Raw genomic sequence first — 15807 nt, 5'->3', positions numbered from 1 at the left:
GGGCCGCCGGCAGGATTGTCACCGGCGGGCGGAAACGGACACGCGATGCGGAAGAAGCGGCCGCTGCCTCCTCGGAGCCCGGCTGAGCGATGGTGGCGGGCCCGGAACCTTCCTGCTGGGACGCCTGTTTCCGGGGGGACTGGAATGCGCGCGCACGCTGCGCTCTAGGGGCACGGAGTTCATGGTTCCCCCGGCTTCAAGAAAGGCTCCCGCTCCTTGCGCCGGGCGGAGGAGGTAGGAGGCGCCCCTGGCCCCGGCGTAGGGTCCCCCTGTGGCGCTGAACGGGGAGGCCTTGGCCTGCGCGAGGCGGGGCCCCGGGGTGTGCTCCCATTGGCCAGGGGGCGCTGCGGGGCGCCCCTTGTGTGCCGCCAGCAGCGCTTCCGGGCGGGGGGCCTGCAGCCCTGCCCGTAGGCTTGTCCTTCAGCGCCCGCCCCCGGGATGGGCACGGTTTGCACTGTCTTCTGGTTGCGCGTACTGATCTTGTACCGGGCGGGGTAGGGTTAATTCCCTATCGATACACTTATACGTGTGGTCACCCCCCCCCCCCCCATATACCTGCGTACACATTGAATGTTTAATTGTTAAGGTTTCCCTTTAATGTCTCATCTTCGCATGAAAGAACTCATAGTGGTCCCTCTAACGGGCGTGCAAATGTCCCCCTATGCAGTTGAATGGGATGGATGCTGTCATAGATTCATAGACTTTACGGTCAGAAGGGGTACTCCTGGGGGAATTCTGCACCACGGTGTATGTGCAGCTCCTCTCTTCTCCCTCCCTCCCCCCCCCCCCGATTATTTTGTTTCCCTGCAAAATAATAGATTCTGATAGGGAAGCAAAGGGAAGCTGCCACAGGGCGCCACTCCCTGGCAGCAGGCCTGAGCAGGTATGTCGGTTTGGGTGGGAACAACCAGGAGAGAGTAAATCGCTGGTGGGGGTGGGGGAAAGCGGGACTGGGCGTGAGACTCTTTCTCTCTTGCTCACTATCCTGGTGCAGAGGGGCAGGGCCCCAGGGTGTTTCTGGGGCAGGCCCAGCCCTTGCATTGTGTCAGGGTCGGGTGCAGCTGTACTCCTGTTGGTGCACCTGCCCTGCAGAGGTGTGAGGCTGACACAAGCAGTATGGGGAGCCTGGGCTGGGCGGGGGGGCATCTTTGCCCTCTGAGTTTCAGACTGTAGCTGCTTGCCATGCATGCTTCAGCCCCAAGCATAACTCTTACCTGCAGCATGATGCTGTCAGTTCCCCTTCTCTAGGAGCTAGCGTTTTCCGGCTCTGTCTCCCATGGTCAGGGCCTCTGAGGGTGGGGCAGGCAAGAAAGCGGTCAATCATGGTTGGAGAGGGGAGCACAGGGTCCCCAGTTATGATGAGGAGGAAGAAGCAGAGGGCCCCCGGGGGTAGATGGGAAGAAGTAGAGGGTCCCCAGTGGCGGGGGGGGGGGCTGTTGGAGCCTTGTGGGGACCAGTGGGGTGGGGAAGAGGAGTCAGTCTCCAGGGTAAGGGAGCAGAGATGGTATAGTACTGTATCCTGACAGAAGAGGCAGTGAGTGTGTGAGGAGTAGCTGAGGGGAATAATTTCTGGGGCAAGGATCCTGAAGGAGGGGGAACTGAAGGGAGGGGGGTTAGGAGCAGCTAAGTGGGTCTTGGGGTCTATTTGCCCTCAGAGAAGCAAGGAGCACCCTCTCCTTTTCCTAGGAAGAGAGTGGGGACAGATCCCACTAAACTAATGTATTCTCTCAACTGATTCATCTGCTCTCTGCTTTCCTCCCCATTTCTCCTACTTTACAGTAACTTGTACCTTGATCCTGCAGTGGGCGCAGGGGTTTCTTTAACTCTCTACTCCTGGATGAATCTTTATTGTTGTCCGTATTGTTACGGATATACTTGCTGACAGGTATTTTGAAATAAATTACCAAAGTAATTGAAACTAGCATGATTATATTGTGTTATTTTGACAAATAAAATATGCAGAATTTTTCATTTTTTGGTGCACAATTCCCCCAGGCATAAAGGGACCATTGTGATCATCTAGTTTGACCCTCCTGCACATTGCAGGCCACAGAACCTCCTCCACCACTCTTGTAATAGACCTGTGACCTCTGGCTGAGTTACTGATGTCCTCAAATCATGATTTAAAGACTTCAAGTTACAGAGAATTGACCATTTATTCTAGTTTAAACCTGTAAGTGACCCAGGCCCCATGCTGCAGAGGAAGGCGAAACCCTCCCAGGATCTCTGCCAATCTGAGCTGAGGGAAAATTCCTGCCTGACCCCAAATATGGCGATTAGTTAGACCCTGAGAATGGCAGCAAGATTTATCAGCCCGACACCTGGGAAAGAATTCTCTATAGTAACTTAGGGCTTGTCTTCACTACTATACTAAATGGGTATTGCTGCAGTGCATCTGGTGAAGTTGCGTTATGTTGACGGGACAGCGCTCTCCCATTGACCTAATTACTCCACCTTAACAAAAGGCGGAAGCTCTGTCAGTGGGAGAGTGTCTCCTGCTGATATAGCATGGTGTAGACCAGGGGCGGGCAAACTTTTGGTGTGAGGGCCACATTGGATTTTCAAAATTGTATGGAAGGCTGGTTAGGGGAGGTTCTGTCTCCCCAAACAGCCAGGCATGGTCCGGCCCTCACCTCCTAGCCCGCCCCCCGTTTCTTGCCCCCTGATGGCTCCCCCGGGATTCCTGCCCCATCCAACCCCTCCTGTCCCCTGCCGGCCCCCTGGGACTCCTGCTCCATCCATCATCCCCTGCTCCCTGTCCCCTGACCACCCCCCTTCCCGCGCTGCCCAGAGCACTAGGTCAGGCCACGGCTCTGCAACTCTGTTGCCCAGCTGCCCAGAGTGTTGCGCCAGTGGCTTGGTGCGCTGAGACTGCGGGGGAAGGGCCAGAGACTAACCTCCTGGGCCAGGAGCTCAGGGGCCGGACAGGAGGGTCTTGTGGGCCGTAGTTTGCCCACCTGTGGTGTAGACACTGATTTAAGTCAATGTAAGTTATGTGGCTCAGGGTGTGGTTTTTTTCACACCCTTTAGGGACATCGCTTACATTGACTTAAGCAGTAGTACAGACAAGTCCTTAGAGCTCTCTTTATCAGGTATCTCATCTCCAGCCATTGGGGATATTTGCTAATAGCAGTCACAGATGAACCACCAGCCAGTCTAGGCAGTCTCATCATACTGTCCTCTCCATAAATTTACCAATCTCAGTCTTGAAGCCAGTTAAGTTTTTCGCCCCCACTGCTTCCCCCGGAAGACTGTTCCAGAACTTCACTCCTCTGATGGTTAGAAACCTTCATCTAATTTGAAACCTACACTTGTTGATGGCCAGTTAGTATCCATTTGTTCTACTGCGAGCATTGGCCCTTAACTTAAATAAATACCAGGGAGGGAGAGGAATTATCCCTCTGATGTGTATATATAGAGAGCAATCATATCTCCCCTCAGCCTTTGTCTCATTAGGCTAAACACGCTAAGCTCCGTGAGTCTTCTCTCGTAAGGTAGGTTTTACATTCCTCTGATTGTCCTATTAGCCCTTCTCTGCACTTGTTCCAGTTTGAATTCATGTTTCTTCAACATGGGAGATCAGAATTGCACATAGTATTTCAGATGAGGGCTCACTAGTGCCTGGTAGAATTGTAATAGCACTTCCTTATCTTTAGTGGAAATACCTTGCCTGATGCATCTAGGACTGCATTAGCCTTTTTCATGGCCACATCATACTGGAGGCACACAGTCATTCTGTGATTAACCAATACCCCCAGGTCTGTCTTTCTCTTCTGTCGGTTCCAACTGATACGTCCCCAAGCTTATAGAAAAAATTCTGTTGGATAGTCCCTAAATGCGTGATCTTACACTTTGCATTTTTTTAATTGCATCCCATTTTTATTGCTCAAGGTCATCTAAATCTTCTTGTATGATATTCCAGTCCTCCTCCATATTTGCAATACCTCCCAACTCTGTATCGTCTGCAAATTTTATTAGCACAATCCCACTTTTTGTCTCAAGTCATTAATTAAAGTGTTAAATAAGATTGGTTTCAAGATCAATTCCTGAGGAACTCCACTAGTAACTTCCCTCCAGCCTGATAGTTCACCTTTCAGTATCACCCATTGTTGTCGCCTCTTTAACCAGTTCCTTATTAACTTTCAATTCTCCAATTTCACTAATAATTTCCCCTGTGGAACAGTTTCAAATGCCTTAGTGAAATCCAGGTAGATTAGGTCTACTGCACTGCTTTTGTCTAAAAAATCAGTTATCTTCTCAAAGAAAGATATCAGGTTGGACTGGCACGACCTACCTTTTGTAAAGCCATGTTGTATTTTACCCCAATTACTGTTTACCTTTACTACTTTCTCTTTTAAAATTTGTTCCAAACCTTATATGTAACTGAGGTCAAACTAACGGGCCCGCAGTTTCCTAAATCACTTTTTTTCCTTTCTTAAAAATAGTTACTATATTAGCAGTTCATTAATCTGTTTGAGTTTGACTTCCACCTTGGATGTGATGATTTTGACTTCCTTATCCTCATTTTCATTAACTAACCTGCCACTACCCTTAAGCTCCTTGTTTTCTTTCTAAAAAATTGAGGCAAAGTATTCATGTAAGTCAGTGATATTCAGGTCTCAGTGATTCAGGAGCCAAATTAGTGATTGACATTACCCCAAATTCATTGTTTCATTTGCTATACTACTATTCATACTTAAACAGTATTCTCACAACAAATAAGTTAATAATGTAGTGCAAGTTGATAACTTAATTGGTTAATAACATAGTAAAAGCATCTTGATTGGTTAATAGCTTAGATTGGTTAATTAAATCATGCAGTGTTTTAATATCCTATTGCAAAGAGCCACAGGAGACACGTTAAAGAGCCACTTGCGAGCTGTGAGCCACAGTATCATTGGTTTAAATGTTGGGCCATGCCTAGATTATCTTTAATCTCCACTCCATCCTCAATATTTAGCAGTCCCACTTCTTCTTTCCTTGTTTTCTTTTTATTTATATGGCTATAGAACCTTTTACTATGGATTTTAATTTCCTTTGCAAGGTCCAACTCTTTTTGGCAGTTCTCACTTTTTCCCTATACTATCTGACCTCCAAGAGGTAGCTTTTCTTGCTGATCCATCCCATCTTCCATTCCATGTAAGCTTTCTGCTGTCTCAATAATCTGTTTGAGAGTTAGCTCATCCAATTTGGTCTACAACCCTTCCTTACAAATTTTTTCTCCTTTGTTGGGATGGAGACTTCACATAGATTCTTGAACTTTGACTTACAGTAACTCCAAACCTCCTCCACCTTCAGATCATTGAGTTCTTCAGTCCAGTCCACTTCCCTACCTAATTCCCTTAATTTTTTTAAGTTTGCTCTTTTGCAATTAAGGACCCCAGTTGCAGATCTAGTTTTGTGTATTCCTCAATTTAGTTTAAACTGAATTAGCTCATGATTGTTTGAACTAAAACGGCATCACTTCTTGTTGTTTCGGTGACTATTTGGTGAAGAAGTCTGCCAGCTATTACATCCAGGATATCTGGGTCCTACCATTAATACTAGCACTTGTCCTTCAGCCTGTATTTCAGCTGTTACAGTAAGCACAATAATCCCAGGGATGGGTGGATTGAGGAAGAACCTCTCAAGAGTGGGTGGATTTCTGTGAGCGCTATGAATTAGTGATTTGGAAAGAGGCCTATTTAGTCATTAAAATTTATTCACATGCTGCTGTCAGAGCCCTGCCCCAAGTCTCACACACGTGTGTGCATGTTTGAAAGATATCCTCTCACTTCGTGAATTAAATGTAAAACTGCTCTCTGGGAATGGAATTTTATGTGTCTTTCAGTTATTCATTTTTATTATCTTCCTCATCATTTGTTGTTTTTTAAATCCCTCATTTGAAATATTACAGCCTGAGACACATGTTACCCTGACGAGTTGACTGAAGTTTCATGAAACAGAATGAAGTTAATAAATTAGATCCTAAAAACTTGTATGTACAAAAAAGACTAGGATCAGACTTAAAATTTGTAATTCTAGTTTCCTTTCAGACTGTATACTCTTTGCAGCAGGTACTGTATTTCCCTATGTGTCTGTACGCAGTGGTAAAAGTGCCACAGAAATGAAAGCAATATCATACCTGTCTGTCCCTGACTCTGACCCTCATCCGTTAAGCCCCTTCAACCCCTCATTAATTCTATCCGTGGACCTGTTTTGCCCCAAGCTCTGCCAGTCCCAATATCAGTTCTGCGCAACCAGCCTCACCTCTGCTCTTCCTGCAGCTCCTGGTATTCTTCACCCTGCTCTCCTGGCCTGGGAGAGCTGCAGCAGGGAGGACTCTGCTTCCCATGCCAGGTGTTGCAGAGGGAAGGAGCAGAGGAGCCCTATCCCATTGCTCAGAGGAGCCCTATCCTATTGCTCACAGGAGTGGAAGAGCAAGCAGAGCCACCCTGAGCTGCTGGGCCCTTTCTTACTGGAAGGTGCAGTGTTTTTTTTGTTTCCTGCAGCAGCTCCTATTGGCTGCTCTGCCCACAGATGTGGGGAAAGCAGGTAGGGAACCCCTCAGCGACTGAGTAAGAATTGTAGAAAATTTCTTTGTTGGGTCTGTGACACCTTTCAGGCGGGCACATTCTAAACACTGTTTGTACAGCACCTAACACATTAGGGCCCTGACCATTACTGGGGTATCCGGATGCCATTGTAATATAAATAGTTACTGAAAGTTGATTGGGAGGCTTAGTACACTGACTTGGGGGAGCTCTAAAACTTAATGCATTTTTAAAGAGTGATGAGAATTTCTTTTTCTTCCTTAGTGCCTCCTTTCTTCTTCAGGGCAGCTGCGGGGGTGGGGGGAGGGGAAGCGGAGTGGTGGAGGCCTACTGTTGGTGATGGGTGGGCAGACTCAGTCTGGTGGTGTGCCCCTACCTTATTTTGCTTGCATCCGTTATGGGTGGATGCCACACTGGCAGCTCAAAGAGAAGTGGCTGAGCTGGAGGCAGACAGCTTGTGGCTGGAATCTAATACTTATGCTTCCTTAGCAGCATCAGTGGACTCCTGGGTGCTCCTCTTCTATCAGGAACCTGACACTCCTCCCAGGCCCCTCAAAAACATAAATTATTTTAGGGAAAAAAATAATTGAGACTTCCAGTCCTAGCCAGTTGGTTTATGTTTTGAAGGCCAGCTCTGTGGCTGGAAGTGCTAGAAAATTAAAAAAAAAAAAAAAATCTGGGGTGAACAGTGATACTCAAGGAGTCCTAAAAACTGGGAAAGGGGTGGTAGGTGGGGAAGAACTACTGTTGGCTTTGTAGGCTTTAAAGGATAGAGAAACATATACTTGGCTCTCACTTTATGACCTCTGCCATTGTTGGGATTTGAACATGTGTAGGATTTCTTTTAATATGAATTTGTCCTTTGGGACACATTGTTCAAAGAAGTCTGCTTGTTCCCTGTCTCCACCTGCAAGTATGTCAGCTAGTGTAATGCACCATATATATAAGATGCAATAGGACTGGGTAGAAGTTTAGCATGTTCAGTCAGAGATTGGGGTCTATTACAGGAGTGGATGGGTGAGGTTCTGTGGCCTGCAATGTGCAGTAGGTCAGACTCAAACTTTAGCAACCCAAGGACCCCCATTTTGATTTAAAAATTTTCAGGGACCTCCAAACTCCCTGATCAGCCCCAGGCCCCGCCCCCACTCCACCCCTTCCCCCAAACTCCACCCTGTCCAACCTCTTCCCGCCCCTCACTCACTCCATCCCCCCTCCCTTCATGCTCGCTCTTCCCTAACCTATTTCACTTTCACCAGGCTGGGACAGGAGGTGGGGGTGCAGGCTCTGGGAGGGAGTTTGGAAGTGGGAGGGGGTTTGGGGTGTGGGCTCTGGGAGGGAGTGCTGGCTCTGGGAAGGGGGTGTGGGCTCTGGGAGGGAGTTTGGGTGTGAGAGGGGGTGCGGCTCGTGAAAGTGACCACACATCTCTCTGGCAGCGGCTCCTAGGCAAGAGGGTCTCTGCAGGTACTGCCCCTGCAGCTCCGATTGGCTGCAGTTCCCAGCCAATGAGAGCTGTGGAGTCAAAGCTAGGGGCGGGGCAGAGAGCGGAGACCTGCTCCGCCAGGGTCCACAGGGATGTGCTGGCGGCTTCCGGGAGCAGTGCAGAGCCAGGGCAGGCAGGGAGCCTGCCTTAGTCCCACTGCAAGGCCAGACTAAAATCTACCAGTTTAGCTTCAGTAGCCTCCGGGAGATGGAGGGAGAGGAATTGAGAAAGGGAGGGAGGAGGAGGAGTTGATCAGCGGGGTCCGTGGACCCTGTGGAGTACCCTTGGAGACCCCCAGGTGTCCGCGGACCCCAGTTTGAAAAACGTTGAACTAGATGATCACAATGGACTCTTCTGACCTTAATGTCTGTGAGTCTGTGTATTTTCCTCCAAACAACTATGACTACTGGCCTTCAGCAGCAGAGCTATTTTCTCTTGGGTCAATAATCCTGTGACTACAAATAATGAACAAGTGTAATGTGCAAAAATGGTCACTAGGAATAGGTTGACCTCACCAAACAAATGATGCTTCTAACCTAAGCCAAAACTTCATTCAAACATTATGAAAATTATAAACTGGTGCAATGACCCCCAATCTGGTGTGTGAATCCTTGTACTGTTTGCACCAAATTATGTTTATTCTAAGGAGGGTTGGTTGGGGGATGATGCAGACACCTCTGACTTTGTTTTCTTCTATGCAGATTAGGTTTAGAAGTGAAACATGAAAATCAGTTACTGACCCTGTTTTATTTTATTTTTAATTAGGATTATCCAGAATGTTTGCATTGACAGAAAAGAACAGATCCATTGCTCAGCTATTACTGAATACTGGCACTTGCCCGCGATGTGTTTTCAGATTCTGCTGTGTGGGGTTACAGGCATCTTACAGGCACCCATACAAGGTTTCCTGTTTTATTTTTAATTAAAACATATGAACATGAAGGTGTATTTAAAAAAACAACAACAACAACAAAAAGCTTTCTTTGGGATAGTTCCGACTTACTGAATCAATAGGCAGATCCTTACACAAGATACAAGATACTTACATGCCTGTGAGGAAGAGGTTTAGTGGAATAAATTATGAAAAATTAATACTACTAATCTTCTGATACTATGTAACTTTATTGATAGACTATTCATCAGAATACTGTTGATATATTGTATTGTCAATTGCTTGACCACACTTCGATATGTTATGAAATATACGCAAGAGACCAAATAACCAATCTGAGTCAAGTTTATTGCTAAAAGTCAATAATAGTATAGTTCAGGAAAAAATATGATACCAGTTTCCAGGAAGTCATCTCATGCAACCTTGTTAAATTCACCTTAATAAGTATTTCTCCATTATTAATCATGAAAACCTATTCAATATTCTTTTAGTGATTTAAAGCATTATTTTTTACACTTAAATTGGGTACAAAACATTTAGTTGTAAATCATTCTCTGCATGCATATATTTAAATTCCAAGCTTATTGTCAAAGTCAGTAGATGGAAAAGTTCTTAAATGGAAATAGCCTTAATGGTATAGTGGTGTCCCCCAAGGGTCTGTTCTCGGACCAATCCTATTCAACAGATTCAGAAATGATCTGGAAAAAGGGGTAAACAGTGAGGTAGCAAAATTTGCAGACGATACAAAATTACTAAAGATAGTTAAGACCCAGGCAGACTGCGAAGAGCTACAAAAGGATCTCTCAAAACTGGGTGACTGGGCAACAAAATGGCAGATGAAATTTTAATGTTGATAAATGCAAAGTAATGCACATTGTAAAGGATAATCCCTACTATACATACAAAATGATGGGTCTAAATTAGCTGTTACCACTCAAGAAAGAGATCTTGAAATCACTGTGGATAGTTCTCTGAAAACATCCACTCAATGTGCAGTAAAGAAAAGGAGCGCTTGTGGCACCTTAGAGACTAACAAATTAATTTGAGCATAAGCTTCCGATGAAGTGAGCTGTAGCTCACGAAAGCTTATGCTCAAATAAATTTGTTAGTCTCTAAGGTGCCACAAGTACTCCTTTTCTTTTTTGCTAATACAGACTAACATGGCTGCTACTCTGAAACCTGTCAATGTGCAGTGGCAGTCAAAAAAGTGAACAGAATGCTGGGAATAATTAAGAAAGCGATAGATAATAGGACAGAAAATATCACATTGCCTCTATATAAATCCCTGGTACGCCCACATCTTGAATACTGTGTGCAGATGTGGTCACCCCATCTCAAAAAATATATATTGGAATTGGAAAAGGTTCAGAAAAGGGCAACAAAAATGATTAGGGGTATGGAACATATGAGGAGAGATTAATAAGACTGGGACTTTTCAGCTTGGAAAAGAGACAGCTAAGGGGAGATCTGATTGAGGGCTATAAAATCATGACTGCTGTAGAGAAAGTAGATATGAGAAGTAGTAAACAACACTTCCTTAACACAAGAACTAGGATTCACCAAATGCAATTAATAGTCAGCAGGTCTAAAACAAACAAAAGGAAGTATTTCTTCACATAGTGCACAGTCAACCTGTGGACCTCCTTGCTAGAAGATGTTGTGAAGGTCAAGACCATAACAGGGTTCAAAAAAGAACTATATAAATTCATGGAGGATAGGTCCATCAATGGCTATTAGCCAGGATGGGCAGGAATGGTGTCACCAGCCTCTGTTTGCCGGAAGCTGGGAATGAGTGACAGGGGATGGATCACTTGAAGGTTACCTGTTCATTCCTTGGGGGGCACCTGACACTGGCCACTGTCGGAAGACAGGATACTCGGCTAGATGGACCTTTGGTCTGACCCAGTTGGGCCATTCTTATGATATATTAAATGACACAGCTGTTCCCATACCCACACCACTAAAATGCAGCCACCTCTTGGATGGAAGGGGACCATTAACTAGCACACATCTTTTCTGTTCACAAAGACTAAAAAGGATTTCAGTTTTTTTAAGTCTTAAAAATGATCCCCTATATAATAACATATACGGAACTCAGTTATCAAATTCAGAGGGACGATGGGCCTAGCTGACCTTAGGATTTGAATTTGTAGTCCATGGGATTATTGTGATTTCAGTATGATGCTTCAAACTCTAAACCAATGGTCTCCATCTTTTTAGCTTGAGGGCCAAATATTTTATTTCAAAAAGGTCAGTGGGCCATAATCAGTACTTTGGCACAAATAGAGTAGAACAGGCCAGAGGATCTGCCCCACTTAGGTAGTGCAGAAAGAGCTCAGCTACTGCTGAAGATACCACAAAGTAGTGCTCTAATTAGTGCAGGGGCAGAGAATCAGGGAGCTGTAACTAACTGTTAGTTCTTAGCTTCTCATTTCCATTTTCCTTGTGGGCTGCGCTGGGTGGCCGCATGTGGGCAGGGTGCTTAGCCTTTGCAACACGCTCTCCTAGGCTCATGCAGAATCAGTCAAACTCCTGTGTTGCTCTTGCTGGGGCTCCTGTACGAAAGCAGGCAATGGAGTAGCTAGAAGTGCTCTCTCCTATTTTCCTGGCAATGCCATAGGTGGCCAGTTTGGGTGCTGCTGAGTACCTGAGGCAGGGAAGGGACAGCAACTGGTCAGAGTACCACTGGCTCGTATCAGAGCTGCTGCAGGGGAAGCAATAGGAGGCAGCGCCCCTTACGCCCTCCTTGTAATGATGGGGCTGATTGAGGAACTGTAATTTCTTCTTTGAGTGACGTCCCTGTGGGTGCTCCACTTCAGGTCAAGGTGCCTCCCAGCGCCTTCGATCGGAGATTTCTACAGCAGTACCTCTACAGGCTGTGCACGCGCTGTGCCTGCTTCTCGAGCTGTCAGTGTTCTAATAGCGCATGCACAGTCCGGGCTCCTCACTTCCTTCTCTACCATCCCCGGCTAGAGACAAAGTTCAGCATTGCTCTTTGAGACTAGCTAGTTAGTTTGTTTCTCAGTTTAGTTAGATAAGTTACATTAGCTGTTACTTTTATTTCTTTAAAAAAAAACAACACCTCCGCAGTTTCAGACATGCCTGGCTTCCCAGGCTTCAGGAGATGTGCCTCCTGTAAGGATGCCATCTCCATCTTGGACAGGCATTCACAGTGCATACGCTGTTTGGGGGAGTCTCATGTACCCCAAAAATGCGTCTACTGTAACAAATTGAAAGCGTGGACCCGCAAGGACAGGTTGCTCAGGCTTAAAATGCTGTTCCTGGAAAACTGCCTCAGACCTGCCTCTGACTCTGGCCAGCAAACCTCTGTGACACCCTCCAGAGGCAAAGGAAAAGAAAAAAATGGACATCTTCCTCTCCCCTCAGGAGTTGTTCCTTGGGGAAAAAGTTAAAACTGGCTCTCCGGTCTCCGCTGACTCCGGCTCTGCGGTTCAGCACCTTCCACAGGGCAGGCACCTCGGGCACCGACCGTGAGTCGGCTGCCCCACTACACGGTACCAAGGCTCAGGGCTTCCAGTTGCCCGCCTCTTTCAGCTCTCCTACAGCCACCTTTGCTAGTACATTGCCGAGAGCTACCACGGTGCTCACAGCACAAGCGATGGCTGCGGCACCGTCCTTTGATCTTGCGGTGCCACTTTTACAGCCGCCACTCTCAGCACCGAGCCTTCTGAGGTCTCCTGCCTCCCTTGCAGTGCCTACCTCAGGGGCTCCTATTCTGCGGAGCCAGCTTGCACCCCCGGGACACCCTTCAGTGCGCCAGCAGACGGCCTTCACCAGCTACACCAGCACCGACTCCTGGTCACTCAGCTGCACTGCAGCTTTTACAGCCAGAGGATTTAAGGGTGTCCCATGCCCCAGACTCTCCTCTTCTTAGCACCAGCCTATCACCGAGACCTTTAGCACCCTACCTTCAGTACTCCCCTACCACTTCAAGCCCCTCCAATGATGTGTGGGAGGAAGAGGAATACGATGACCAGATGTTTTCTCTCAATACTCTCCCCAGAGTCAGTTACCTACAACTGGGAGATGCATTTCAGCACGATCTCCATATCCTCAAGGCTATCCACACTGGTATGGCAATCCCTGGATGGGACCACCTATGCTCCCCCCCTGGGGCAATGGCCACACTGGGGTCCATGGACCTACACCACACCACACTCAGGTCTTCCACGGGCTGCCTGGAGGAAAGCTGTCAGACCCTCCCCACTGCCTGCTTACACTGAAACCCAGATAAGACCTGAAGTGGCCGCCACCCCTACAGAGGACACTGCCCCACACACCTCTTCTATAGCGATAACATCACAAGACACCATGGTACCCCCATCACCTCCTGCTACTGATGAACTTGCTCACTTTCAAGAATTGTGTCACAGAGTAGCAGAAGAGCTCAATATTCCCCTGGAAGAGGTACCTGAAACACACCATGAGCTTACTGACATCCTGCAAGCTACGACCTCCTCCAAAATAGCCCAACCAATAAATGAGGCCATTATGGAACCTGCTAAAACTATTTGGCAGACCTCAGCTACAATAACACCCACTAGCAAGAGATTAGACCGAAAATATTTTGTTCCATCTAAGGGTTCTGAGTTTCTATTTACGCACCCCTCTCCTAATTCTTTAGTGGTTGACAGGGCCAATCAGAAAAAACAAATACCAACACTTCCGCTCCACTCCATCAGACAAAAATAACAAGAGACTGGATTCCTTCGGCCGCAAAGTGTATTCTTCTTCCACTTTGCAATTAAGAGTAGCGAACTATGCGGTGCTGTCATAAATATAAAGGGAAGGGTAACTACCTTTCTATATACAGTGCTATAAAATCCCTCCTGGCCAGAGGCTACATCCTGCTACCTCTAAAGGGTTAAGAAGCTCAGCTAACCTGGCTGGCACCTGACCCAAAGGACCAATAAGGGAACTAGATACTTTCAAATCTTGCGAGGGGAAAGACTTTTGTTTGTGCTCTTTGTTTACGTGTTTGTTTTCTCTTGGGACTGCAAGGGGTACTGGCAGGGTACCGCTAGATGAATCCGCCAAGGAAAGGTCAGCCTTCAGCACACATATCGGGCTGTATGAATTTAATGTGCTCCCTTTCGGGCTGCGGAATACACCCGCCACCTTCCAAAAACTTGTAGATGGTCTCCCAGCGGGATTGGGAGAATATGCAGTCGCCTACCTTGACGATGTGGCCATATTTTTGGATTCCTGGGCAGAACACATGGAACATCTACAAAAAGTCTTCGAGCAAATAAGGGAGGCAGGACTAACTGTTAAGGCTAAGAAGTGTCAAATAGGCCTAAACAGAGTGACTTATCTTGGACACGAGGTGGGTCAAAGAACTATCAACCCCCTAAAGGCCAAAGTGGATGCTATCCAAAAGTGGCCTGCCTCAAAGTCAAAGACACAGGTCCAATCCTTCTGAGGGTTGGCTGGATATTATAGGCGATTTGTAACACAATACAGCCAAATCGCCGCCCCACGGACAGACCTAATCAAAAAGAAACAGCCAAATGCCGTTCAGTGGACTGAAGAGTGTCAGAAGGCTTTTAACCAGCTTAAAGCGACACTCATGTCTGACCCTGTGCTAAGGGCCCCAGACTTTGACAAACCCACAGATGTGTCCAAGCGTGGTGTGGGAGCAGTCTTAATGCAGGAAGGACCGAATCAAGAGTTCCATCCTGTCGTATTTCTCAGCAAGAAGCTGTCTGAGAGGGAAAGCCAGCAGTGAAAAGGAATTTTATGCCATTGTCTAAGCTCTGGAAGAGCTGCGCCCATACTTTTGGGGACGGTGTTTCCACCTGCAAACCGACCATGCTGTGCTACAGGGGCTTCATATCACCAAGGGAAATAACAAAAAACTTATTCAGTGGAGTTTAGCTCTCCAAGATTTTGATTTTGACATACAACACATTTCAGGAGCTTCTAACAAAGTGGCTGATGCACTCTCCCTTGAAAGTTTCCCAGAATCAACTGGTCAAAATCGTCCTTAAGATGTGGGAAATATTGTTAGTTTTTATACAGTTAGTAGTATATTTAGAGATGCATGTGTCTTATTAACTCTGTTTTATTCTAGAGCTCCCGGAAGAAATCAGAGCCAGCGTTTCACCCTATCTGTGATTTGGGTGGGGGGAGGCGTGTCTTAAATATAAAGGGAAGGGTAACCACCTTTCTGTATACAGAACTATAAAATGCCTCCTGACCAGAGGCAACATCCTGTTACCTGTGAAGGGTTAAGAAGCTCAGCTAACCTGGCTGGAACCTGACCCAAAGGACCAATAAGGGAACAAGATACTTTCAAATCTTGGGGGAGGGGGAAGGCTTTTGTTTGTGCTCTTTGTTTACGTGTTTGTTTTCTCTTGGGACTGAGAGAGGCCAGACAGAAATCCATCTTCTCCAACCCATCCTAATCCAAGTCTCCAATATTGAAACCAGTATAAGTAAGCCAGGCAAGGCGGATTAGTTTATCTTTTGTTTTATGTGAATTTATCTCCTTCGGAAGGAGGAAGAAGCAAGCCATGAGGACTGCCGCATGACGACAGCCGTGGCTGTGGATCTGGCCGCTGCATCCGCAGCATCGAGGGCAGCTTGAAGAGCTGTGCAGGGGATCAATTGGCCGTCAGACATCACTGCTTTACATTGTTGTCGTTTATCCTCCGAGACATCATCAATAAATTGCATTACATTAGCATAATTTTTGCGCTCATATTTTGCTAAGAGCGCCTGTCAGGGTTCCTTCCCCACTCTGAACTCTAGGGTACAGATGTGGGGACCTGCATGAAAGACCCCCTAAGCTTATTCTTACCAGCTTAGATTAAAAACTTCCCCAAGGTACAAACTTTGCCTTGGCCTTGAACAGTATGCTGTCACCACCAAGCGTTTTA

General features: G+C 46.7%; 1 protein-coding gene across 7 annotated transcripts in view; it reads left to right on the top strand.

Moving 5' to 3' along the window:
- Positions 1 to 89: 89 nt before the first annotated feature.
- The window catches only part of PUS10 (pseudouridine synthase 10), a 97018-nt gene continuing 81300 nt past the window's right edge, over positions 90 to 15807 (top strand). For 4 of the 7 annotated variants that reach the window (XM_043511958.1, XM_038396716.2, XM_038396715.2 and 1 more), the window contains exons 1-2: positions 90 to 234; positions 8779 to 8915. In XM_043511958.1, the coding sequence (XP_043367893.1) occupies positions 90 to 234; positions 8779 to 8915 (282 nt within the window). Of the gene's footprint in view, positions 242 to 1779; positions 1886 to 8776; positions 8916 to 15807 lie in introns of those variants that run through there. The other 3 variants (XM_043511959.1, XM_043511961.1, XM_043511960.1) reach the window with 3 other exon arrangements.

This window comes from Dermochelys coriacea, chromosome 3, assembly GCF_009764565.3.
Source record: "Dermochelys coriacea isolate rDerCor1 chromosome 3, rDerCor1.pri.v4, whole genome shotgun sequence".
In the NCBI taxonomy this organism is placed as follows: Eukaryota; Metazoa; Chordata; order Testudines; family Dermochelyidae; genus Dermochelys; species Dermochelys coriacea.
Note: the sequence above shows the minus strand (reverse complement) of the source record. Positions and strands in the feature narration are given on the sequence as shown.